Source organism: Heloderma suspectum, chromosome 1, assembly GCF_057233095.1.
Source record: "Heloderma suspectum isolate Gila_16-S chromosome 1, 16-S_ref, whole genome shotgun sequence".
Taxonomy (NCBI): Eukaryota; Metazoa; Chordata; class Lepidosauria; order Squamata; family Helodermatidae; genus Heloderma; species Heloderma suspectum.
The window spans coordinates 230099413-230127323 of record NC_139458.1 but is presented as its reverse complement, the minus strand read 5'-3'; the positions used below and the strand labels follow the sequence as shown (position 1 = coordinate 230127323).

At 44.5% G+C, this 27911-nt stretch overlaps 1 protein-coding gene across 12 annotated transcripts in view; it reads right to left on the bottom strand.

Annotated features, from left to right (window-relative positions):
• RB1 (RB transcriptional corepressor 1) overlaps nucleotides 1–27911 on the bottom strand; it is a 132504-nt gene that overhangs the window by 84022 nt on the left and 20571 nt on the right. For 10 of the 12 annotated variants that reach the window (XM_084821233.1, XM_084821242.1, XM_084821251.1 and 7 more), the window contains 9 exons: nucleotides 27076–27210; nucleotides 14755–14793; nucleotides 14062–14129; nucleotides 13405–13515; nucleotides 11492–11634; nucleotides 2788–2865; nucleotides 2109–2218; nucleotides 1329–1403; nucleotides 899–986 (listed from right to left, as the gene is read on the bottom strand). In XM_084821233.1, coding sequence (XP_084677359.1) covers nucleotides 899–986; nucleotides 1329–1403; nucleotides 2109–2218; nucleotides 2788–2865; nucleotides 11492–11634; nucleotides 13405–13515; nucleotides 14062–14129; nucleotides 14755–14793; nucleotides 27076–27210 — 847 coding nt within the window. Of the gene's footprint in view, nucleotides 1–898; nucleotides 987–1328; nucleotides 1404–2108; nucleotides 2219–2787; nucleotides 2866–11491; nucleotides 11635–13404; nucleotides 13516–14061; nucleotides 14130–14754; nucleotides 14794–15013; nucleotides 15295–27075; nucleotides 27211–27911 lie in introns of those variants that run through there. The other 2 variants (XM_084821291.1, XM_084821321.1) reach the window with 1 other exon arrangement.

Sequence of the window (27911 nt, the reverse complement as noted above, 5' to 3'; positions counted from 1 at the left end):
GACATTCTGGGAACTTCATCTGGTGCAGAAAATGGCAGAAAGATCGTTAACTGGGGCCAGGCATTATGAACATATTATGCCAGTCCTCTCTCACTTTCACTGGCTTCCAATTTGTTTCTGGGCTCAATTCAAAGTACTGTTTGTGAACTCTAAAGTTCTACATGATATGGTACCTCAGTGCTTGGCAAAGATGTCTTTATTCTCCCAGGCCATTTAACATCTTTTTTCATATTCATTTCAACTTCAATGGATTTTTTTAACAATCTTATAGATAATTTAATATTTGTAAAGTTTCTTTATATTACTGTCTCAGTGATTTATGGGTGGTTTTTAGTTTTGAAATGATTTCAGTTCTGTCTGAAATTTGTCTATGTTCAATATTTCTTTTTGTGCTGATTTTTTCTAAAGAGGATTTTGATGCTAATTTTGATTGTACTTATTATATTGGTATCTATTTTACATATTTAAATCATGTAGAGAATTTATTCTATAAGACAACTAATAAACAAAAACTGCAGAAAAGTTTATTTCCTCTCATCAGCAATAGTAATACCGATAAATTCCTATCAGTTAGTGAAATCCAACATTGTACAAGTGGACTTTCATTCAAATGGGACTTCTGCTTCCTCTCCTACTACACCCCACCCCCAGTCTACTCTAGAGGGTCCTCCAATTTTGGAGAAGTGCAGGGGGAGGGGGAAGCAATGGTACCTGTCCTGTAGATGGATGGATGGACACCATTGGATTTCACTCTATTATTCAAAGAGAGTGATATGTTTTTAAAAAAACCCATTAGTAAGCATTTTTGTGATGACCTCATCTTTTTCATCTCAAGTCAAAAGATTTGCCAGAAACATCCACCCTCGCTGAAACCTTTAGCTAAAATGATGCTACTCACATTAAAGTAGATGATAAGGTTGTCTGATGGTCTATCACTTGCAGAGTTTAAAACCACCATTAATTGCTGAATAGTATTCATCGCAGCCCTACAGAGAGGGAAACTGTTTTTTATTACATTTTCTTAAAATGAACTTTGAACAGAAAAAAATCATCTAATAAAATGATGCATTAGGAAAAACATTTTTAATGTCATTCCAACAGAGCTGCAATTTCCCTACATTAGCACTGTCAGAAGCATTTCAAACAATTTATAAATGTACTCTGTAAACGCTTTTGTACAACACTATCACATTTAAATCAGAGAAATGAAGAGTTCACAACGCTTGCAGGACTGAAATACAATTTCAAATACCATTCCTATACTCCTAAAAATATTTTTCTAAAATTTTTATTAAATTAAAAATTAAGGCAACTTAAATTTTTCTTACCGAACTGGAGTCTGTGGGAGTACAACAGAAGGGTCTTCACCTGGGTTTTTTGTTGGTGTTCTCTCTAACTGTAAACTTAACATGAGAAAAATGTAATTTCTCTACACACCCAGGCCTGATGTCTTCCTGCCAGGTATATGAAAGCTCCATGTTCTAAGTCAGGCTAAGTTTCTTTGTCTGCACGAAGTGGAGTATTATTTCCTCCTCTCTACTACCTATCCGCAGTCATTTGAGGTGTACACCTCATTCTGTTTTTATTTCCTACCGGTAGAACCTCCCTTTTTTCATGAGGGTTTTTGCTTCATCCTCCTTTTTAATTTAGTTTAGAAGGTGCTAAAGGTCATGTGGCCCTGCTTACTCTCTTTTCCTTTAACTTACCTCCAGGCCTCAGACAAGATGCAGCTCTGCAATTTGCAATCACATGGACTTATTACAAACTGAGCAGGATCAAACAATTCCACTCAAATGTCATCTAGTCCAAACTGATGCAGGAAATCCAATGTCATATGGAAATCCCTGATAGGGATTTTTAAGCAAAAGGCTGGATGGCCATCTAACAAAGGAGAGACCCACCTTCCAATGCAGTCTGTTCCACTGTAGAACAGCTTGTACCATCAGGAGGTTCTTCTTAAAGTTTAGTTCTTATCTAATTTCTCACTAGAACAATCATGTCAGGCTAAGAGACAGTTATTTCCCCAGAGCTACTAGTTTGCTTCATGAGTGAACAGATTACTGCAATTAACATATAAGTCATGCAAAAATGAAAACAAAAAATATTACCATTGTGTATGATCATATTGTAAAGTTCCATCTTTCTCTAGAAATAATCTGGCATCAATATCCTTGTTTTTCAGATACATTTCTTCATATTTGCTTGACATATTCTCAACCTCAGGTTTCAAAAGATTAAAAGATTCATGGTGACAATGGACTCGTTATTCATATGGAACATGTTTATCTGCAATTATTTCATTCCTGTAACTGATTATATTTCAGTGGGCAGAATCCAATGTCAAGGCAGAAGCCTGCTTGTGCAATAGGTCTTTCTCCTCCCTCCTGCAGGTCCCTGTGCTCTCTGAATTCAGCTCCAGAGGGCCCCCCAACTGTCCAGAGCAGATTTTGAGGGGGAATTGCTCCTCATCCCCATTCCACAGACTGAAGCAGTTTTATTAGTGGAAAGACTTCACTGGATTCCACCCCACTGCTTTAAGAAAAGCATTGTTGAATCAAGTTATAAATCCATCTAACTCAGTCCCCTTTATCTGACACTCAGACTTCTCTATATTCCCAACAGTTCCAATGAGATACTCAATTAATGAGTTGTTTTCAAGTAGCTATTCACTACTTGAAAACAAAATATGCATCACGAACCAAAAGCAGTATATAACTATAAGACACAAAGCTAGGATTCATTGAGGTCATCCTTGAACTAAAGATTTTAAAGTTATTATAATATTACCTCTGGGAGTCCACTGAAAGCTGTAATACCCATAGAATCCAGGAATGGAATAAAACTAGTGAAGTAAACATTTTTCACCTAAAAAAGGATAAAACAGCAACACTGTCACTATTGAGAGGTCTCTTTCTATGCATCATATCGCAAGACAAATTGACTGCACTTGTTTATTGAGAAACTGTAACCTACCACTACCAATATGAAGATACCCCTACATTCGACAGTCAGACTGGTTACTCAGTCCTAAGTATTTGGCCTAGCATAAAATGCCTACAAAGCACACACATGACTTAGGATATTGTACTGTTTTCATTCATCCTAGGCAGATATATGCAGAGTAGGGCAGGGCCTTAAGATATGCACACATTAGATTGAGCTATTTATGAAGTATCTTCAGCCACTTTATATTTTCAGAGGTAAATTTAGGGCATGATTTAGAAGAATGCTTAATGATCCCACTACATAGAAAACAAGGCAAACACAGTGAATCCTTAAGTGCTGAACTTTATTGTGTCATTAATGTTAGGAGTATATAAATTAGGAAAGGTTCCTCCTGTGCAAGCATCGGGTCATTACTGACCCGTAGAGGGACGCTGCTTTTGCTGGCGTTTTCATGGCAGACTATAGCGGGGTGGTTTGCCATTGCCTTCCCCAGTCATGACTACCTTTCCCCCAGCAAGCTGGGTACACATTTTACCGACCTCGGAAGGATGGAGGGCTGAGTCGACCTGAGCTGGCTACCCGAGACCCGGCTTCTGCTGGGATCGAACTCAGGTCGTGGGGAGAGTTTCGGTTGCAATACTGCCACCTACCACTCTGTGCCACACGAAGCTCTATATAAGTTATAAATGTATTTATATAAATTAGATGAAGCTATAATTATAAATAACAGACTAAGAATGGCTGTCACTTGTCTTCAAGCCCTACTGTAGCAATTGACTGAAATATTAACAGGTCATAAACCTTTAGAAATATTTAACTGCTAGGGTCAAGAAGTGGGGGAGAAAACAGGCCCATTGACAAAAGAAGCCCATTACTTTGTAAGCAGAGTGAGATCATTTTCACTGCGACAAACACAATCCCTGTGGACAGAAGGATCTGAACACTGGCAGGATAGGGAAAGGACAGGGAGGATGGAATGGAAAGTTGGTCTTACCGTGAAGGTTCCTTTCTACTGTGGATGAAGGGTATCCTAGTTTGGATTGCTCCTCCCACTCACTCCAGAAGGCAGGGCCAAATCTGCATGAAGTTGAAGTCACCTTCCTGGTGTGGGAAAGCGCCTCCCAGTTTAGGAAATAAAATAGCTCAAAAGCAAAACATAGTTTCATCTAACCTAGTTTTCATCGAAAAAACAGCAAGAACAGATAGAGAAGGAAGAGAGGCACTTCCCATGAATCCAACCTCTAAATAACTTGAATAAAAATAACCTGAGAGAACTATTTCCCTCCCAGCAGCGAGACAAAATCTCACCTGGGTGGGTTGGATACCCTCCATCCACTGTAGAAAAGGAACCTTCACGGTAAGTCCAACGTTCCATTTTCCTACAGTGGAGTACGGTATCCTAGTCTAGGACATTCCTGACCTGTACTCTCTTAGGGTGGGCCTCTTGCTGTTTTACAATTTAAGTAGAGACTACCTGCTGTAGAACCCACCAGCCAAAGAATGCTTCAGCAAAAGCAAAGGTATTCAGCTTATAATGGCAGACAAATGAGGAAATGGAAGACCAAGTTGCCGCTCGACAAATGTCGATCAAGGGAGCATTAGTGCTGAATGCAGCCAAAGTGTCCCCCCCTCCTCATGGAATGAGCTGTAACACCCTCAGGGACAGCACCAGCCAAAGCCTCATAGAACAGGGAGATGCAGTCTTTGATCCATCTTAAAAGTCTTGCCACTGAAACCTTTCTTCCCATAGTGGCTGGGTGGAAAGTAACAAACAAAAATCAGACGTTCTAAAGTCTTTAAAACAGGCCAAATATATCTTGATCACCCTACATACATCCAATTTGTGCCATTCCTTTTCTTTTGATCTTTGAGGGTTGGGACTAAATGAAAGATTAGTTTTTGAGATCAATGGTACAAGCTGTTCACTTTGGCTACAAAGGTATGGTCTCTGCACAGAACTACATAGTTCTTATGATCAATGCAAAGTTCTTTTCTGGCCGAGAGCGCACCGAGCTCCAATGCCCCATGTGTTGACATGATGGCAACTAAAAATAAAGCTTTCCAGGAAAGAAGTTTGAGAGGCACCATACGTAGAGGTGAAAAGGGAGGTTTCAGTAAGCCCCTCAAAACCTTATGGAGATTCCAAGAAGGAAACCTGTGCACAGTGGGATGTTTTAGTAAAGAGGCTCCTTTAAGAAATCTCCTAATACGTGGATGCTGGATAGGGGAGTCTTCCAGATAGTGCCACAAATGGGGCTAGGGATCACAACCTGCCTTTTTAAAGTATTTGGTTGCAGACCCTGACCCAATCCAGCTTGTAGGAAGGCCAGCAAATGTTTAACCCCAGCACTCAAAGGTTGGAATCCTTTGCGCACGCACCAATGGCAGAGGCTCTGCAAGATGTTAACATGGTAGAGACTACCTCTTCACTGTATCCTCATTGTTCTAATTTGCCCAGCTCATCCTCCATGCATGTAGTTGTAGTCAGTCTGCGTCAGGATGAAAAACACTTCCCTGACTTAGGAGATCATTTCTGGAGGGAAGTGGCCATGGATCCTGAATAGACAGAGCTAGCAGGTCGGAAAGCCACACTCTTCTGGGCCACGTTGGAGCCATTAGGATAAACTGTTCTTCCTCCAGACAAGCCTTCTGAAGAACCTTTGATAGGAAAGACAGAGGTGGCATACCCCAGTATCTTGGGCCAGGCCACTGAGGGGGCATCTATCCGATCTGCCCCTTCTGTGTGGTACCTGGCCATGAACCTGCTCACCTTGTAGTTGGTTGGGGAGGTAAACAGATCCACACCTGGAGTCCCAAATTGAAGGACTATAGTAGCGAACACCTGAGGATGGAGGCTCCATTCTCCTTGATCTACATCCTGTCGACTCAACCACTCCATTTTCGTACTAAACTGCCCCTGGAGGTGTTGAGCTAAGAGAGACAATAGACTGTTCTCCGCTCACTGAAGGAGCTCTGCCTCTCTCATGAGGGACCTGGACCTGGTTCCACCTTGATGATTTACATAGGTTTTCACTGTCATGCTGTACGAATCAAGACATCCCTCCCTTGAACAACAGACTGAAAGTCCTGTAGGGCTAGGTGGACCAACCGAAGTTCCAGCCAATTTATGCTGTGGGGAGACTCAGAAGTGGACCACCTTCCCTGAGCAATTGCCGTGCCACAATTGGCTCCCTAGCCTCTGAGGCTGTCATTGGTGGTCACTTGTACCCTTATGGGATCTTTTAGAGGACTCCCTTTCCTGATTGCTACCAACAGCCAGCAGAGGAAGGATTTCTTTACTGACTGAGGAACTAGTATTCTCTTGTGTTGGTGTAGGACAAGGTTTGACTGGAAAGGTAGAAGCAGCCACTGTAGAGGATGGGAGTGAAACCTGGCCCAAGAAACAGGGTCTATGCAGGCTACAATGGAGCCTAGAAGACTTGCCAGAGACATTAAATCGGAGTGAGTGGAATGTAGGACTGACCTGATAGCCTGCTGAATCCTCATGGTCCTATCCCTTGGAAGGGACACCATACCTGTCTGAGTGTTGATTATAGTCCCCAGGTATTGCAAGCACTGTACTGGCTTCAGATGACTCTTCTGTGTGTTGATGAGAAAGCCATACAGTGTCAAACATTCCATCATCTCCTTGACATCTTGTGTTGCCTGCTAAAAGGCCGGAGAGTGGATTAAGAGATTGTCAAGATAAGGATAGACATGTACGTTTTTCCTTTGGAGATGTGCTACTAGTGCTGCCAGAATTTTTGTGAAAACTCTGGGAGCGGATGACAGCCTGAACAGAAGGGCTTTGAATTTATAGGGTTCCCCTTGATAAGAGAAGTGTAGGTCCTGTCTGTGGGCAGGGTGAATTGGTATGTGAAGATATGCCTCTGACAAGTCTAGAGAGGCTTAAAAAAACCCTTCTTGTATACTCTCCAAGATTGTTCTGAGAGTTTCCATGTGGAATTTGCACTTCTTCGCAAACTGATTCACCCTTTTCAGATCTACAATTGGCCTCCAGCCCCTGTTTCGTTTCAGCACAATGAAGAATATCGAGTAGGGACCGGAGAAACGTTGAGAAGATGGGACCAGCTCGATGGCCCTTATGTGCAACAAATGCTTGATGGCCTATAATACCAGGTGATGCTCCTGTGGTCACTTGGACCTGAGGGAGGAAAGAAAATGACAGCAAAGCAGACATTTGAAATCTATTATGTTGCCCTCTGTGATTGTGCATCTGTGGTGATCTGAGACCAGAAGTGAGAGAAGTGCATGAGTCTTCCCACCACTGCAGGCTCGATGTAGTCACTGCTGCTGCTTGTGACTGCTCCGATTGTTTCCAGAGAAGGAGCCTCTGGAAAATGGCTGTGACTGCTGCTGTCTCCAGTAGGTCACAGCGCCACTCCACGAGGATCTAAATCCCCCGTTTTCACGATTTCTAAATTGAGGCGTATAGGATAGGGAATGGTTAGGCTGCCAAAGGAAGTGGCTGCAGAGGCGCATTTGGATAAGGCTTAGGCTTCATGTGATCTTCTGAGAAAAACTGCAGTCTCAGGGTGTTTAGGAGTATCATCTTCTCTTTTGGATAAATAGCACTGGATATTAGGGCTGCCACAGCAGTATCCACCAGAGGCACCTTCAATTTCCCTATAGTTTCCTCTGGAAAAACATAAAAACGTTTTGCATACATAGTGTCTGCATAGTTGACCCTGGGCAATCCCATTCCCCCTGAACAGTGTCCAGAAAAATATCTGGAAAAGGCACAACTGAGGAATCAGATTTTGGCCTTGGGCAAACTTTAGGAACTCCAGAGGGCTGTGCATCCAAGCACTGAGCTCCTGCACTTTTATCCTTAATTCCTAGGACCATTTTGTGCTTTTCTGAGAAGCACTGGAAAATCCTCAGCTGCAAACAGTCTAATGGTGGTGGTTTAGTAGGAACCTCCTCCTCCTCCACTGACAACTCTCCTACCTCTTTATCTGAGGAAAGAGAAGACTCAGACAAACCACCTAAACATGTAGAACTAATCTCTGTTGTTGCCCCATTGAGTTAGCTGTGGACATGGTGTTTGCTAGAAGCCCTGGTTCCTGACCCTGTCTCCTTAGACAAGAAGGCTTCCAGTCTGCGAGCCCTCTTCCCTTCAACTACGCCTTTTCTGGGTCATTGAGAGCTAGGAGAAGATTGTGATGATGTGGAGGAGGAATGTCATCGTTTGTGGCTTCTCCAACAAGAATGCCCTCTATCAAAAGCCACACAAATTTCCTCATCAGAGGAAAAAAACAGTGAGGGAGAAAATTCCCGCCTTTTCCCCTTAGGGCAGCTAAAATGGTGGATGGTTGAGGAGCAACATGTCAGGGTGGAAACTGAGCCGACAGAACCCCAGAGCAGTTCTGATTCTGAAGAGGAACAGCAATCCATGGGAGAGGAGCGCGCTCATCTCTCACAGGCACAGCAGCTGGCAGATATTCCTCCTGCTGGCATTGCTGCGATAGTGACCCTGGCAGTGAGAGCGCGCTGGAGGGGGGCTTGCTGGATGCTCGACGCCAACGCCAGGAGCAACGACAGCTGGAGGGTGCGGAAAGGAGGCGTAACACTCGTTTGGCACGCAAGCAACTGTCGCGTCCCGAGGACCCAAGGGAAAGAGGGAGGAACTCTCCCTAGCCCATAAGTTCAGGGTCTTCCAATAATTCTCCTTCAAATGGGGACCAACTGCCTAACCTGGAGCATAGGCTACTCTGCTGTTCCTTGCTTAGTCGCTGGTGATTAGCATCTGAAAAAGTCATTAAGTTATAAAAGGATTAAAGCCTTGAAAAGAATCCTCTTGTCTGTGTCTTGAGTTAGCTATTGGAGTAGACTGAAAGAGGCCGCCAGGGCGCTCCTTGACACAACAAAACAAAGTGGTCTGAGGACAATTACTTTGAATGAGTTCAAATCTCCAGGGCTAGATGAACTGCATCCTAGAGGAATAAAGGAACTGGCAGAACAACTCTCAGAACCATTGTCTATTATCTTTGAGAAATCATGGAGGACAGGTGAAGTGCCAGATGACTAGAGGAGGGCTAATGTTGTCCCTATTTTCAAAAAGGGCAAAAAGGAGGAACCTGGGAACTACAGACCAGTCAGTCTGACATCAATCCCTGGGGAAATTCTGGAGCAGATGATAAAGCAATCCATCTGTAAGCACCTTGAAAACAATGCAGTGATTACTCGAAGCCAACATGGATGTGTCAAGAACAAATCCTGCCAGACGAATCTGATCTCATTTTTGGATCAGGTAACCTCCCTTGTGGACTGCTGTGGACATAATATACCTCGACTTCAGCAAAGCTTTCGACAAAGTGCCCCATGATGTCCTGAAAGTGGGCTAGATGAAACAACGATCCGTTGGATCCACAGTTGGCTACAGAATCGGACTCAAAGAGTGCTTATCAATGGGATCTTCTCAAACTGGGGAGAGGTAACAAGCGGGGTACCGCAGGGCTCAGTCCTGGGCCCAGTGCTCTTCAACATTTTTATTAATGACTTGGAGGAGGAAGTGCAGGTAATGCTGATCAAATTTGCAGATGACACCAAATTGGGCGGGATAGCTAATACCTTGGAAGACAGAAACAACATTCAAAGTGATCTTGATAGATTGGAGCGCTGGGCAGAAAACAACAGAACATTTAATAGGGATAAATGCCAAGTTCTGCACCTAGGAAAAAGAAACCAAATGCACACTTACAAGATGGGGGATACTTGGTTCAAAAATACTACAAGTGAGAAGGATCGTGGAATTGTTGTAGATCACAGGCTGAATATGAGCCAACAATGGGGTGTGGCTGCAAAAAAGGCCAATGCTCTTCTGGGCTACATTAATAGAAGGATAGCTTCCAAATCCCGGGAAGTACTAGTTCCCCTCTACTCAGCACTGGTTAGGCCTCATCTGGTGTACTGTGTCCAGTTCTGGGCACTGCACTTTAAGAAGGATACAGACAAGCTGGAGAGGGTTCAGAGGAGGGCAACAAAGATGATCAGGGGACTGGAAACAAAGTCCTATGAGGAGAGACTGAAAGAACTGGGCATTTTTAGCCTTGAGAAGACTGAGGGGAGATATGGTAGCACTCTTCAAGTACTTGAAAGGCTGTCACAGAGAGGAAGGCCAGGATCTCTTCTCGATCATCCCAGAGTGCAGGACACAGAATAATGGGCTCAAGTACAGGAAGCCAGATTCCAGATGAACATCAGGAAAAACATCCTGGCTGTTAGAGCAATACGACAATGGAACTACCTAGGGAGGTAGCGGGCTCTCCCACACTAGAGGCATTCAAGGCAAGGCTGGACAGCCACTTGTCAGGGATGCTTTGGCTTGGATTCCTGCATTGAGCAGTGGGTTGGACTCAATGGCCTTATAGGCCCCTTCCAACCCTACTATTCTATGATTCTATGAGGCTGAGCTTTGCACCTTTACTGAGGAAATATTTCCTGAGGTAAGGTTTCAACTCGTCTGCCTTGCTCTGCTGCTGGTCTAATCGCTTTAACTAGAATTTGACAAATCCAGTAACAAAACGCAGGATGAAATGTTGAGCCATCCATAACAGGGGGATGTGGGGATGCCACAGTACTCACCAAAGGGGACCCCGAGTCCCACGCTCTGTGTCCCCCCTGATGGGGGAACTAAGCATCCAGGCAAATCTAGGTGGAACCTTTGCAGCCTTCCTGGGACTTGGCATACTCTTTTGAAACACCAGAGCACTCACCACCCATATGGGCACTCTTCGCTCCTAAGGGGCGAGGCATCTGGGAGAGACTCCCCCGCTTGCACTTTCCCCAATCCTCTGAGAGCTCTTCTGAAGTATCAATGGACAGCGCATAACCCAAAGTGATACCAGGAGGCTCCCCAGACAGAAGGCAGGATAAAGAAAGAATGCTGTAAAATGTATAAAAGTAGTCTGCAGGGAGAGCTCCCCCAAAGCCCTGCTTTCTTGATCTAGGCAGGACCGAAACTGGGAGGCGCTTTCCCACACAAGAAAGGTGACTTCAACTCTATGCAAATTTGGCCCTGCCTTCTGAAGCGAGTGGGAGGAGCAACCTAGACTAGGATACCCTCCTCCACTGTAGGAAAATCTGGGAAATTTTAAAGGAAGAGTAGCCAAGAGGGACAGGGACAGAAGCAACAGCCTAATTTGCACATAACGATAACTCAGAATATGGATTGAATATGAGATGTTGTTGAATTGCAGGTTATTATTATTAACCGCAAACAACCCAAGAAGAGAGCCCACGGTTTGTTGTTGAGTTGTGAACTCTGGGTTGTTCATGATTAACAGCCCATAGTTAAACCAAAAGGCAAGGTTCACATGTAATGCTGACTCAAGATTCAGTGACAACTCATACTCAACCCATATTCTGTGCTGTCATTAAGGGCGAACCATGTCATTGAGAAACAGGCATTTGAGAGAAGGACAAGTGAAGGAGACAGGGAACTGGGGAAGGATGAGAAAAATGAAAAAGTGGGCTGGGGGAAAAGACTTTGCAGAAGTTAGGAGTCCTAAACTGGTCTTACCTCATCTAAATTACAACCATGTTCTTTACAAAGTTCTTCAATAACCTTTATATCTGTATCTGTTTTTGATGTACGTGTACTCCTTTTCTGGCCTCGCCTCGAAATTCGAGTTGAGCCATTACTCGAAATTGTACTCAGAGATTCTATGATAAGAAAGCAATCATTATATATCGTTTCAAAACAAAAAGGCAAAGTTTCAAAAGTCAGCAGGGCTCTCAGAAGGGAGCTCCACTGATCTGTCACAATCTGGAAATGGTTGTTTCTGCTTTTTCTGGGCTTGCTTTAGGCAGCGCTAACTCCCCATTGTGCTAGTGGCAGGTCCCACTGGCGCAATGGAATGAGTGGAAGCACAGCACCTGAATTAGATACTGCCCATAGCACTTTACAGAGTAAACAGAAAGAGAGTCCCTACTTTTAAAAATCTGGATGTTGCACTTTATTTTCTTTCTGCACATTTATTAGGGGTTTTACAAGTAACATAAAAACCATCGTCAGCAAAAGATAATTCTATATTGCATTTTAAATAAAACTGAGGATCGAGTTTTCTTCCATGTTATTTTACAATGACTCTTAACAGGAATATTACAGTCTCATACTTATGAATGGAAGCTAATATTTCTGAATCAAATGTGACTGATTGTTAGGCACAAACTGACACAATTTTGTCTCATCCTGAACTCAAAACTATACTTTGAATACCTCCTGCGACTGGCACTATTTTAGGAAGCAGTAAGCAATCCTCTTATGAACTGATGCCATATTACTATGATAGTGGCCCTTGCCTACTGTATCCAATTCATACCAGGACCATTAAAGTAATGTAGTTGATATACTACATAGACATCCAGAGTATATTTACCACCCTATATTTTTAGCGTCAGAACATCTGTGAAATTTTGCTGCAGTTTTTGCAGGGATCTAGGAGAAATTCATGTAACCATCTTACATGGCTGTGAAGATCAACACATTACAGGTTAATTTCTCTGAAATTAAACACACCTTTTTGAGTATGACATGAATATATGATGACATAGTGAATCACCATTTCCTAGTTAAATGCATATTTGCAAGCTTTCTTGCAAATATGTATTTAAACCTGCGACCCTCCCTATGTTGTTGGACTCCAACTCCAATCAGCCCCAGCCAGGACAGCCAATGGTCAGGAATTATGAGAGTTGCAGTCCAACACCATCTAGTTGCGAGCCTTGTTTTAAGCCCAAATCCTAACATATGTCCAAGCACCTACCAGCCCAGCTAGCACAGTACAAATACACCTTCCTCATTTTAAGTAAACATGCACACATGTACAATTTTTTACTGTGACAGAAAACATTCCAGTTTTCCTAGTTTTACTTTTTATTATGATGACATGCCCTCTTTGTATTTGGAATATACTTTATCCCTTTATATTTAAATCTCTTGTTTGCGACCACTCCTATTATTTCAAAGAGTTGATGTAGAAGAGACAAAGACTTTTCTTGTCTGGTGAGACAAGAGCAGAGCAATCTAGGAATTCTCAGGCATGTGGGAGAGATGCATGGGCAGTAACAACACTATGCAAGTAGTATAAAATACTACTACTGTGATACTTTTCTACAGTTTTCCGATATGTTTCAAATCTAAGGTTTTCCATTTTTGTCTGTTCTTTCACATCAGCTTATGGCAGCAGTTCTGTACAGCCTCTCCTATAGAACGGTCTAGCGAGACAGAAGAGTGCAAGTGATACAGCAAATGGCATGTGTGTCCATTTAAAAACACTATCAAATTATCTTTAAAGACCTACAATTAAAATAGAAAGACAGCTATGAAACATACAGGACAGAACACACAATCTCTTATATGGACTGCTATCAGAATTCTTATGATGAATGTAATAATCTTTTTGGACTATCATGTTAATTAAAAATCCTTACTGTATGGTTCCTTAAGTAGTGCAGAGGGCAGTAGTTTGATAAAATAATCAAGAACACAAAGTAGTAACTGGAAGGAGATAACCAAATCATCTTCCATCTGCAGTATTTTTCCTGAAAATATTAAATAAGCAAGTTTATATTTGGCTGACTATTTCTTTATACACTAAGCAAGACATTTATCATATTTCACATTCAGGACACCTAAGCTAGAAATATACAGTATAAGGCACATAATACACCTTCTTGTCAAATTACATAGACAGTAGTCATAATAGTTCTTCAGGTATATGCCCTTGTAGTAGAGGGTGGGGAGCCTTTTTTGGTCTGGGGCCAAATTCCCCACCTCGGACCAATCCAGTGGGCTGAATAATGGGGGCAGGGCCCCAACCTGAAGCCCCTTCCCTGACATCATCAGCCCTACCCATTTTGCTTTTCTCTATGCCTCTCTCTGCACGGAGAAAGGGATTTGATTCCCCAGGAAGGAATCAACACTATTAAAAGAGAATCTGAGATTTCAAAATACTAATGAAAAAGGTTACAGACAACTCACCAAGGATATAAAACCAATCTTTTGGGGATTATATTTTAACACCGCATGAATAAATAGCACTTGAAATCAAGTGCATCCATCTTAAGCATTCTACCACTACTACTAACCTTTTGCCAAAAGAAACATGATCCAGCATAGTTTTAGAACCAATGAAGAACTCAATTCAGCACAAGTTCTACAAAAAGAATATAAAAACACTAGAGTAAAGACTCTACATTTGCTGCTTTAAAACAATTATAAAGGCATGCAACCAAAGACTACAGCCAAAGGTTTACTCATTTGTATGGCAGTTTAAGTCAAGAAAAATGTAGTTATACTTGGGAATGCTTAAATTAAGATAAACTGCTTGCTCTGCAATGAAGTGCTTTCTTTAAAGGAAACTTGTACCATTTAAAGCAGCCCCAAGAAAGGGCAAAGCAGCATGACTGCCCTTTTGCCTCTTAGTTCAATCAAGTCTCACACAAATCTAGGCTTGCCACCTCCTATTGCAACTCTGTGAGTCTTCTTTCTTAATGCAACTTCTAAACATAAAAATGTTTCAGGTTAGATGACTTTACTATGTCCTGCAGCTACTCTCTTCATACATGAAAAGTCTTTATTACAGTTCTTTGGATAAATGTATTACTGAATTCAGTGGGACAAATCCCATTGTGTTGCTTTTTTTGCCACTGAAAGGAAAATACAGCTTCTCTGTAACGAACATGAATCATACCTACTTCCCCCCACCTACTGCTGTCCCATCAACTTATGCACCAGCTTTTAGCTGTTCTTCCTTATTATATGAAAACAGACAAACTTACTGATCGGTAGGCTGGTCAGCATAGATAAGTCCACAAGTCCTAAAAACAAAAATTACACATTACTGCTGTGCTATAAAACTTCAGCTCAATGTACCCATGGGATCTTAATCTTGATTGCTTTGAAGAACATGATTCTCCCTTGTTGCGGTGGGATAGGAAACACGCGCGAACAGGCACGTGCGCACAACCTTAGCAGACAAAGAACTGCTGATGTTTGCCAGAATTACACAGACATTAAAAAAATGGAATTTTTACTCACTGTAAATTGCCATTCTTGAAGAATGCAGGAGGCCAGTCCTCACTTTTCAGATTACCCCTCCCACGGAGCTCAGTAGGCAGGGCCAACTTACTGAATGTGCTCCTGCATAGGAAGGTCAGCCACTCACCAAAATCAAACTGGAGAAACTTCTGAACGCTTAACATAATAAAAACCAGAAATCTAGCACACATGGTCATGCTAACTGTCAGCACAACCTGCTGGTCACTGGTGTAGCACAGAGCTACTATTTACGAGGATATATAGGAGGCCCTATTACCTACCCACCTCATTCAAAAGGATGAGACAATTCTAGTCGTGTAAGAGGTGAGCGACTGTCCTCCTGCATTCCTCAAGAACAGAAATTTACAGTACTTCCTATTTTCTCCAAGGAATACAGGAGGACAGTTCTTGCTCTTCAGGATATAACATAGCAGTACAAAAAACTACTGGCTATGCATAGTTAGGAACAGTCCAACCCTCTGTAACCTCTGTTTCCCAAAGGCAACATCTCCTTATGCCATCTTAAACTCTAAACTATACTTTGAATACCTCCTGCGACTGGCACTATTTTAGGAAGCAGTAAGCAATCCTCTTATGAACTGATGCCATATTATTATGATAGTGGCCCTTGCCTACTGTATCCAATTCATACCAGGACCATTAAAGTAATGTAGTTGATATACTATATAGACATCCAGAGTATATTTACCACCCTATATTTTTAGCGTCAGAACACCTGTGAAATTTTGCTGCAGTTTTTACAGGGATTCATGTACAAATCCATGTAGCCATCTTACATGGCTGTGAAGATCAACGCAGCCTGTTAGTTCTTAGTGGAAGTATGCATAGAGGACCCAGTAGCTAAGGATGACCATCCTCTGAAGGCTGCTGAAGCCTTCCCTTTAAGAGAATGTGCCATGATGCCCTGTGGAGGCACTTTATTGACATATATGCTACTGAGATGCATCCTCTAATCCAGGGATTGGCAGAAGATAGATCAGAATCTACTGGTAGATCTTTGGGTGATTTGCAGTAGATCTGCAAGGGTTTCTGACTCACTAGTGACTAACAATAGCATCAGCTAAAAAGCTTTTCCCCACTGAATTGCTGACAAAGAATTTTTGGAAAAAACCAGGAGTGAATTTATATGCAAAAGGATGCGAGAACTGATTCTGATATGAATTCATGGGCTAAGTATGTGCTCAGAGGCATCCTGTTACTTAACTCTTAGCATATGTCCACCTGCCCATGCCATTATTTTGTACCTGGGCTTTGGATGTTGGACCTGAGTGTTTGAGTACAAAAGCAGAACCCACAAACTTGAAATCTGCCCACCCAAGCCCTAATCCAACCTGGAATATAGTTTTGATGCATTCTGTTTCTAGGACCTGTCTGGGTAAGAAACAAATAATGCCTTAGATTTCTGGAGGCTCTCCGTCCTGGTTAGGTAGAAGCAAAGAGAATTCCTCATGTGTAGCTTGTGCCAAGCCTGTTCCCTGAGGGTGGGCCAAGTCTGACACAATTAAGGATCACCTCCAGCATTCTATGAAACATTGAGTTGACCTGTGGGAAGGTGGCAGGCTCCAGTCACACACCACCTTATTGCTGCGGAAAACACACAAGTCAAAATAAGATGACAGCTCAGAAAATCTCTGGGTATACGTGATTGCCACCAGGAAAACTGTCTTAAGGGTTAGTTCACCCAATGGAATTGTGGCCATCAGTTCAAAGGGTGGCCCCATGAGTGCAGTTAGTAGCTAGTGGAAGTTCCATGTAAGGGATCTCTGATCTGTAGATGGTTTGATTACAGCTACCCTCTGTACGTAGGGTGGATATGCAGGTGGACAATATCCCTTGATTTGTAACCATTAAGGGTGGCCACCTGATGCTTTAAAGTACTAGTGCTTAGCCCTTTATCCAACCACTCCCAAAAGGAACTCCACTATAGTTGGAATGGTCTCCTTGTCCAGAGTCCTTTTCTTTTTGCTACACTAGGCAACATGTTTTCCATAGTGATCTATAAGCTTTACTGGTGGGATCCCCTCTGACAACTAGCAAAGTGCTCAAAACTACGTCCACATAGCCAAATTTACTTCAGGTTGTTAGATGGAACATTTCAGGTCTTGAAGAAGACAGTGTCATCTCAGTAGAACCCAGTGCCTAAGTACCAATGTTGCTAGGAGAACCACAGTCTTTGAGGCCAGTGTGACCTACCAGAATTATCTCTACTTTTTTTATCTCAGTCTGTGTAGCACTCTGGGGAAGAGCCTGAAAGTCAAACAGCAGCTGCTCCAGCCATTCCTCCGCTAGTGCATGCAACCTGGTTTCTGCTATGTTTCATTGTCTTGTCATGAATTCCACTTCAGCTCTTTGATTATCTTTCTGCTCAACCTATCCACGATTGTGTTTATAATGCCTGCCAGATGTTCTGCCCTTATGGATACCAGATTCTGCTCAGCCCAGTGTAGAGCTTCTGCTGCCTCCTGATGAAGAAAGAGTGCATACCTCCCTGCTTGTTTGTGAAGGCCTTTGCCAAGATGCCTGTACGAATTAGGACATGTCCTCCTCGAGTCTCCATTTGGAGAGCCAGCTTGGTTGCTCCCAATTCCAGCTAGTTTACGCTCTTCTGTGTTTCTAGGGCTGACCACATGCCCTAAACTACCCTGCTCCTGATATGTTCCCCACCCTGACAGGCTGGCATTTGCCATTATCACCATACATCTTGGGGTTACAGGCTGACTCCCTTGGCCAGGGTGTTCTCAGCCACCATTCTAAATTCTTTTGAAGTGTCAGCAACACTTGAAGAGTCCATTTCTCTTGCTTTGCAATCTGGTCCTGAAAGAGCAGAAGGAAATGCTGGCATGGCAGTAAATGAAGCCTGGACCACTCCACAACATCTTGACAGGACACCATGCCCAGTAGCTGTGCTATGGTGAGAGGCGCATTGTCTGATGTGTATACTTGCTGTGTCAGAGTAATCAGCTTGGATTGTCTCTCTTGTGTCAGACACATGTAGAACTGGCCAATATCAATTTGTATTCTCGGGTCTTCCAGTTTCTCTGATGGGTCTAAACAGCTCTTGCAGTAATTCACTTACAAATCCATGGCTTCTGAGACAGTACAGAGAGATAACTTGATATCCCTAACCCCCTCGTGAAGAGCACTCAACCATATAAGGGTGTTGCCCACATGGGAATGTTGAACCCCTTTCAGTCCAAGGGCTGAATTCAGTATCAGAGATATCCTTGAGTGCTGCATTCCAGAGGCAGGCATAGCCAAAACAAAAGGGATGGGGCCAAAATGCCAGCATATTTTAGCTTAAAGCTCTTACTGCCCATAACTAAGCATTGGGAAAGGCATTTCAACTTCTCAGCATGAGAAAAAAACTGCACAAAAGCCACCAAAAGATCAGCAGCCAAAGGAAAGTGTCAGGCAAAGGTGGTACAACCATCTTAGGAACCCTGGAGAGCTGGATTGAGGGCTGTAGACATGCGTTTCAACACCCCTGAGATAGGGGAATACCCCTGTAGATGGGCCACCAGGATCTTTGTGAACATATGGAATGCTGATATAAGCCCAAACATGAAGGCCCTGTGCTGGAAATCCTGGCTCTCTTATGAAAAGCATAACACTTCCTATGTGATAGGTGGATTGGGATGAGCAGGTAGGCCCCTGTGAACTTTATCAAGGTCTAGAAGTCTCACCAAGGACTTTAGAGTCTCCATTCTGAAGTATAGAATCATAGAATCATAGAATAGTAGGGTTGGAAGGGGCCTACAAGGCCATCGAGTCCAACCCCCTGCTCAATGCAGGAATCCAAGTCAGAGCATCCCTGACAAATGGCTGTCCAGCCTCGTCTTAAAGGCCTCCAGTGTGGGAGAGCCCACCACCTCCCCAGGTAATTGGTTCCATTGCCGTATTGCTCTGACACTCAGGAAGTTTTTCCTGATGTTCAGCCGGAATCTGGCTTCCTGTAACTTGAGCCCATTATTCCGTGTCCTGCACTCTGGGATGATCAAGAAGAGATCCTGGCCTTCTTCTCTGTGACAACCTTTCAAGTACTTGAAGAGTGCTATCATATCTCCCCTCAGTCTTCTCTTCTCAAGGCTAAACATGCCCAGTTCTTTCAGTCTCTCTTCATTGGGCTTTGTTTCCAGTCCCCTGATCATCTTTGTTGCCCTCCTTTGAACCCTCTCCAGCTTGTCTGCATCCTTCTTAAAGTGTGGTGCCCAGAACTGGACACAGTACTCCAGATGAGGCCTAACCAGTGCTGAGTAGAGGGGAACTAGTACTTCCCGGGATTTGGAAGCGATGCTTCTATGAATGCAGCCCAAAATAGCATTTGCCTTTTTTGCAGCCACATCACATTGTTGGCTCATATTCAGCTTGTGATCGACGACAATTCCAAGATCCTTCTCGCTCGTAGTGTGGTTGAGCCACGTATCCCCCATCTTGTAACTGTGCATTTGGTTTCTTTTTCCTAGGTGCAGAACTTGGCATTTGTCCCTATTAAATGCCATTCTGTTGTTTTCTGCCCAGCACTCCAGTCTATCCAGATCACTTTGAATTTTGTTTCTGTCTTCCAAAGTATTAGCTATCCCTCCCAATTTTGTGTCATCTGCAAATTTGATCAGCATTCCCTGCACCTCCTCCTCCAAGTCATTAATAAAAATGTTGAAGAGCACTGGGCCCAGGACTGAGCCCTGCGGTACCCCGCTCGTTACCTCTCCCCAGCTTGAGAAGGTCCCATTGAGAAGCACTCTTTGAGTCCGATTCTGTAGCCAACTGTGGATCCACATGATCGTTGTTTCATCTAGCCCACTTCGAGCAAGTTTGCTCATCAGGATATCATGGGGCACTTTGTCGAAAGCTTTGCTGAAGTCGAGGTATATGATGTCTACAGCATTCCCACGGTCTACAAGGGAGGTGACTTGATCAAAAAATGAGATCAGATTTGTCTGGCAGGACTTGTTTTTGACAAATCCATGTTGGCTTCGAGTAATCACGGCATTGTTGTCAAGGTGCTTCCAGATGGATTGCTTTATGATCTGCTCCAGAATTTTCCCAGGGATTGATGTCAGACTGACTGGTCTGTAGTTCCCAGGTTCCTCCTTTTTACCCTTTTTGAAGATAGGGACAACGTTAGCCCTCCTCCAGTCATCTGGCACTTCCCCGGTCCTCCATGATTTCTCAAAGAGAATAGACAGCGGTTCTGAGAGTTCTTCTGCCAGTTCCTTTATTACTCTAGGATGCAGTTCATCTGGCCCTGGAGATTTGAACTCATTCAAAGTAATGAGGTGTTCCTTGACCATATGCCTGTCGATCTCAAGCTGCAATCCTGCCCCTTCAGCCTGTACTTCGCCTTTGCCAGGGGGGTCATAGACCCTCTTTTGGGAGAAGACTGAGCCAAAGTAGGAATTGAGCACCTCTGCCTTTTCTTTGTCATCTGTTATCATTTTGCCATCCTTATTTAATAGCTGAACCACCATTTCTTTCCTCTGCCTTTTACTATGCACGTAGCTGAAGAAAGCCTTTTTGTTGTTTTTAGCATCCCTCGCTAACCTCACCTCGTTCTCCGCTTTAGCCTTCCTGACGCCATCCCTGCAATTCTGTGCTACCTGCCTGTACTCTTCCTTTGTTACTTGGCCTTCTTTCCACTTCTTATATGTGTCCTTTTTTGTTTTCAGGTCATCCCTAAGCTTTTTGTGAAGCCACATTGGCTTCTTCTGTTGTCTTCCACCTTTTCTTCTTGTTGGAATTGTTTGTGATTGTGCCTTGAGAATTTCCTTTTTTAAAAGTTCCCACCCATCTTGGACTCCTTTTCTCGCTAGCATTGTTTGCCATGGGACCTTACTGATCATTGTTCTGAGTTTATTAAAATCAGCTTTCCTAAAATCCAGGGTACGCGTTTGAGTACACTCGGCTTTTGCTTCCCTTAGAACCAAGAACTCAAGTACAACATGGTCGCTTTCCCCCAGAGTTCCTGTAACTGCTACTTTATCCACTAAGTCATCTCTGTTGGTTAGGATCAAGTCAAGGATAGCCGATCCTCTAGTTCCTTCCTCTACTTTCTGTAGGAGGAAGTTATCCGCCACACAAGTCAGGAATTTCCTGGAGGGGCCATGTTTTGCAGAATTTGTCTCCCAACAAATATCGGGGAAATTGAAGTCCCCCATTACTACTACATCATGCTTCCTTAAAACATTGGCTATTTGCTTTTCAAAAGTTTCATCCTTGGCTTCTCCTTGATTGGGTGGCCGGTAGTAGACTCCGACCACCAGGTTCCTTTTATTCTTTGCTCCATTTATTTCAACCCAGATGCTCTCGATGGGGCTACCAAGCTCCTCCTCCTGTATTTCTGTGCAGAGATATGTATTTTTCACATACAGTGCAACCCCGCCTCCCTTTCTGTTCCTCCTGTTCTTTTTGAACAAGTTATATCCTTCAATTGCTGTATTCCAGTCATGAGAGTCATCCCACCAAGTCTCAGTTATACCTATCAAGTCATAATTTCCCTCCTGTATTAAGAGTTCAAGTTCATTCTGTTTGTTTCCCATACTCTGGGCATTAGTATATAGACATCGAAGACCATGTGCTTCATAGTCTGGCTTTCTTCCTACCTGTGTCTGAAGACTATTATTGGGCGCTATCAGCGCTGTTCTCTCCATTGCAGTGCATGCGCCTACGTCCATTGTTACCCCCAACATTACATCTCCCTTCCCCGTAGGATTCAGTTTAAAGCCCTCCTGATGAAGTTCTTCATGCTGTGTCCAAACACATTCTTCCCAGCCTTTGTGAGGTGCAACCCATCCCTAGCCAACAGCCCATCTTCCAGGAAGTATAGCCCGTGGTCCCAGAATCCAAATCTCTCTCGTCGGCACCACCTTCGTAGCCAGTCATTCACCCGGAGTATTTTTCGTTCCCTTTCTATCCCTCTTCTAACTACTGGAAGGATGGATGAGAAAACTATCTGGGCCCCAAAGTTCTTGAGTTTCCTTCCCAAAGCTTCAAAGTCTGACGTGATCTCTTCGTAGCTCCGCTTGGCGGTATCATTTGTTCCCACATGGATGAGAAGAAAGGGATACCTGTCAGTGGGCTTTATGAGTGCAGGCAACCTTTCAGTCACGTCTCTAATCTGTCCTCCCGGGAGACAACATACCTGGCGAGTCCACGGGTCTTCGCGACATACTTGGGTCTCGATCCCACGCAGCAAGGAGTCTCCCACTACTACCACTCTTCTCTTCTTCTTCTTGTAGGCCTGGGTTTCATCGCCTCTGTTTGACTGACCTTTAGCCTCTTGCTCACTCTCATGCAGGTTCCCCTGTGATTCTTCCTCTGCAGGCTGTCCTCCAGTCTCATCTGCAAGTACCTGGAATCGGTTCCACAGCTCCACCGCTTCCACTGGTGCAGAGTGGCGTCTAGTTCTTCTTCTCCTAACTGTCACCGTTTTCCAAGGAGTATCCTCTACTCCATTTTTCTTCTCCTCAGCATTTCCCACTTCTGCCTCATCTTGCTGTTGCTCTTCAAGCTTCTCGTCTGCCCTTTGCTGCTGTAGTTCCCCCATTCTGTCCAAGAACTCTTCGTGTTCTCTTATTCCCCGGAGGGTTGACAGTCGCCGCTCCAGTCCACTTACTTTTTCCTCCAGCAGCGTGATCAACTTGCACTTGTTGCAGGTGTAGGCCATGTTGTTCTCAGGCAAGAAAACAAACATTGCACACACCTTGCAGGTCACCACCACTGGAGAGTCTTGTCCTTCCATAGCCCCTTTTCCCTTTTTGTGTCTAGCTTTGTGATTGTTCTAGACTAGCCTGTGCCTGCTCCTCTACTCAGTAGAGGTTAAAAGCAGAGTCCCACTGGTGTGGAAGTGTGTGTTACAAGACAAATAAATGGGAAAAAGTTAGTTAAAAAAAAAAAATGTTAGGGGCCTCCCCCTTGACCTCCCCTGCCGAACTCCCCTGGCCAACTCCTGTTTGCTCCCCCTGTTCACTCGCTCTGTTCGCTCGCTCTCTGGGAGCTTGCCTGCTTCTGTAGTCCCTGGACCAGCTGGAGCAGCTTGCTCTGCTCTGCTCTGCTCAGCTGGGAGGCGGGAAACAGACTGAAGCTTCCCGCCCAGTCAGCTGCTGGGAGTACTCAGGCCACACCCCTCCAATTCAGTTGGAGCTCTCAGAAGCTCCTGGTGAGCTCACAGCCAGTCAGAAGGATAAAGGGCAGCGCCCTGGGCTTCCTGCAACCCACTTACCTCTTAGCCTCTGTCTCCTTTGTCTCCTTTGTCTCTTCAACCACTGCAACTCCCCTGGCCAACTCCTGTTTGCTCCCCCTGTTCGCTCGCTCTGTTCGCTCGCTCTCTGGGAGCTTGCCTGCTTCTGTAGTCCCTGGACCAGCTGGAGCAGCTTGCTCTGCTCTGCTCTGCTCAGCTGGGAGGCGGGAAACAGACTGAAGCTTCCCGCCCAGTCAGCTGCTGGGAGTACTCAGGCCACACCCCTCCAATTCAGTTGGAGCTCTCAGAAGCTCCTGGTGAGCTCACAGCCAGTCAGAAGGATAAAGGGCAGCGCCCTGGGCTTCCTGCAACCCACTTACCTCTTAGCCTCTGTCTCCTTTGTCTCCTTTGTCTCTTCAACCACTGCAACTCCCCTGGCCAACTCCTGTTTGCTCCCCCTGTTCGCTCGCTCTGTTCGCTCGCTCTCTGGGAGCTTGCCTGCTTCTGTAGTCCCTGGACCAGCTGGAGCAGCTTGCTCTGCTCTGCTCTGCTCAGCTGGGAGGCGGGAAACAGACTGAAGCTTCCCGCCCAGTCAGCTGCTGGGAGTACTCAGGCCACACCCCTCCAATTCAGTTGGAGCTCTCAGAAGCTCCTGGTGAGCTCACAGCCAGTCAGAAGGATAAAGGGCAGCGCCCTGGGCTTCCTGCAACCCACTTACCTCTTAGCCTCTGTCTCCTTTGTCTCCTTTGTCTCTTCAACCACTGCAACTCCCCTGGCCAACTCCTGTTTGCTCCCCCTGTTCGCTCGCTCTGTTCGCTCGCTCTCTGGGAGCTTGCCTGCTTCTGTAGTCCCTGGACCAGCTGGAGCAGCTTGCTCTGCTCTGCTCTGCTCAGCTGGGAGGCGGGAAACAGACTGAAGCTTCCCGCCCAGTCAGCTGCTGGGAGTACTCAGGCCACACCCCTCCAATTCAGTTGGAGCTCTCAGAAGCTCCTGGTGAGCTCACAGCCAGTCAGAAGGATAAAGGGCAGCGCCCTGGGCTTCCTGCAACCCACTTACCTCTTAGCCTCTGTCTCCTTTGTCTCCTTTGTCTCTTCAACCACTGCAACTCCCCTGGCCAACTCCTGTTTGCTCCCCCTGTTCGCTCGCTCTGTTCGCTCGCTCTCTGGGAGCTTGCCTGCTTCTGTAGTCCCTGGACCAGCTGGAGCAGCTTGCTCTGCTCTGCTCTGCTCAGCTGGGAGGCGGGAAACAAGTACTTCTTGTACTTCTGTACAAGTACTTCTTGTACTTCTGTAAACAAGTACTTCTGCTCCAAGAACTTTAGCCAACTTAGGTCAAGAATTGCCTGCACATCTCCATTCTTCTTGGAGCTAAGAACATGGAGCAAACCTCACAGCAACCCTGTTCCATTTGTACTAGTTCTATGAGAGCAAAGTCCAGGAGATAGTGGTTGCAATCATCATGGACTGGTCTTTTCTCTTGTCTCTGGACCTCAGTGAGACAATAACTTGTTTCTTCAGAGTATACCCTTTGGCCACCATCTTCTCCACCCAGGCATCTCATGTTGTTTGGGACCACTGGTAGGCAAAGCTCTGTGATGGTAGCGACTACTGCGAGAACTACAGAAGTCCCTGGTGGATTATTTGGACCTGGAGTAACTTCTACAAGAAGAACTATGTTTCACTCTGTGGTGTTTGTGTCTTGACCAGGCCTGGGAGCAGGACGTATGTCTATGCTCTTTTCAGTCTTTAGGGAACTTCATAGGGAATGAGATAATGACTCTCTTGTCCTAAGGTTCGACACTGAGGAGTGTTATGTCCCTGACTTCCTTCTGTACCAGGGACTTCAGCCATGGTAAGATCTTCAATCCTGCCTGTTCTCCATTGAGGTCTCCTTGGAAAAGCCTCCCTCATCTCCTACCTCCTTGATGCATCACTGTCCAAAACTTCCTCATGCTGATGTGGCTGGGCATGAGAGGTAACATAAAGAGTGTCAGACTGTCCTCAGAAAATATGATGTAAGGACCTCCAGCTCCTTCTCAGGTTCCAAGCCCAGTTGTGCTTAAGAACCTGGGACCCACCCTGTGCGCCTGGCTCAGAAGAAAGGGCGCAATACGGGGGGATTGGGAGCACCCTTCAATGTCCCTTATTCAGGCAATTAAATATATATTAAATTATATTAGGTAGCAACCCTATGGGGATAGTCAGCCGCCTCCGAACCCGGAGGTGACCACCTATCCAATGCACAGCGGGAAGGGCACGGAGGGGATCATCTCCTCCGCAATCCAGCCGCCCTGCATTTGCAGGTAGATGGCCGATTTTGGCTGTCTAGCCATGGGACATCAGATCATGGGGTGGGGAGGCTGGACAACACATAGGAAGTGTCATACTGGCACTTAAGAACTCCCCACCCTGCCCCCAGGAACGCCCCCTTTCCCCCCGCTCTGTGCTGTTCTTACGAGCACAGAGCATGGGGACAATCTGCGCTGCCTCCGAGATGACAGGGGTGGGGTGGGGATGCGGTTCTCCAGGAACCGACCAATCCTATGGCTGTCTAGCCGCTGTCCAGCGGCCATAGGATTACGCCCTTCATGTATTAATATCACTATTAATATTTATTTAATCCAGTTCGCTACCCTTGGTGGTCCCCACCTTGGCGGAAGATGGACCTGCCAACGGGGACATGGGGGAGTTTTACAATCCACTTGTGTCCATGTGCACTCAGTTCTGCAGAAAACACACCAAGAAGGGTGGCAAAAGAAAAGGTACAAAGAACCAGATGTTGTGCTGCTGAAGCTTACTCTTGGATCCCTTTCCCTTACTGCTTGTGCAGCCAGGCCCAGCCCTGAAGAAGTGGCCTGCCACTGTATTGTTCATGCAGCTGCTACTAGTGCCTCCAGAGGCCTCCCAGCCAGAGCCACTGCTGCACCTGGCATCTCCTCTCCCTCTTCCCTCGAGTACCCCTAACGGCAGGAACAGAGGGATGTATTTCTGGGTTAAGTGGTGCAACAAGTGCCACAGCTGGTGTTGTCTGTCCAGGGCTATGGGAAGAGTCATGTGGATCTCTAAGGACCTGCTCTCTCTCTCTCACACACACACATGCTACTCTGCAGACAGTAAGCCCACTGGAGGTCAATGCCCCTGTCCATGACCTGACCCTCTCTGGATGCATCAGAAAGGAGGGAAGAAAGGAACCTAACTAAAAATAATAACATTTTTAAAACACTCTTTTAAATGTTAAGATTTTTAGCAGGATTTTATGGAGCCGTGCTGAAGCCCTGCTACCAATTTCAGCAAGAGAGAAGGGGGTGGGGAGATAACTTTTGCTTAGTTTGGTTGGATCATGCCAAAGTCTGAAATGGATTTACTACTACTACTACTACTACTACAGCTTATTTTGTGAGCTACCTTGAGTGCACAATTTGCAGATGAGCAGAACAGAAGTTTATGAAGTAAATGCATATCCCAACATTCAAGAAGCGCAGGATGCTGTACATTAACGTATTCTTTGTTAAGCTTCTCTGCAACCCCATGAGGCAAATTAGGCCAGAAGGTAGTAGTGACTGGCCTATACCATTATTTTCCAAGCTGTTTTTTTCCTGAACAAGTGTTTACTAACATCTGTGCAATCATGTGACTCTGCAGTAAATCTAGCAATTGAAAGTTAAGGAAATGAAACTAAAAGTGCTGTGCAAAACAATCCTAAATATGTTTACTTAGGAGTAATATCCCACTGAATTCAATGGCTTAACCCCCTCAAAACAGAAAGCAAAGTTTTTGAAACTAAAGGCTTAAAAATTCTTGATTAAGCAAACTGCAAGATTTTTTTTAAAAACTGAAAGTTTAAGATGCAATGAACAACGCTTTACCTTTCAAACCTCTGGTATAGTGCGAACAGTACATCATACTTTTTCTTCAGGCGTGATATAGTACTATCCACTTTAGTACTAATGATGTCCATGTTGGCATCCATTTCTTTAATCAAGTGTAAAAATTTGCACACACTGTAGGAAAAATGTAAGAGGCAACAACCAATTCTTTTAGAATTACTAAATTAAAAGATGCATGTTTCTCCAGATACAATGAAACTATACCCCTCTATTGTGATAGCCAACAGTCCACAAATTGCAGCTCATTTTTGTAGCCAACTATTATTTTCTACTATCCAGCTATGAAGAACCTCACCATGATACTGCAACAATATTTATATGCAATTCAAAACAGATATTCATTTCATAAGACTGAAAGGTGTATTAATAAGTGCACACTCCTCTGCACACTTGGACAGAAAGAAGTTCCACAACCCCTACAACTTAAGGCTGTAATCTTACCTGGATGTAAGCCCCACTGAACTCCATGGGTCTATATATGTAGGATAATTTAATTTGTAAAGAAACAAACAAAAAAACCAAAACCTTAACAAAATTTTAAGGCAACATTATAAAATTAAAATAAGATTCATCAGTGTTTTAGAAAAGAGCCGTCATTAAAAACCACATTTAAAATAGAAGACAATCTAAACTGAAGCTAAAACAGCCCCCTAATATTATTTGGCCCACAGTGGGCTTGGTGGGGGGCAAACAGTTCTGCATCCCTAACATAGAAGGTTCAATCCTCAGTCACCATTTCCTAGGGACACCTAAAGAATAGCCTCCCTAGAAAACCTTATAGTGTGGGTTATATGAAGTTATAGTGTGGGTTATAT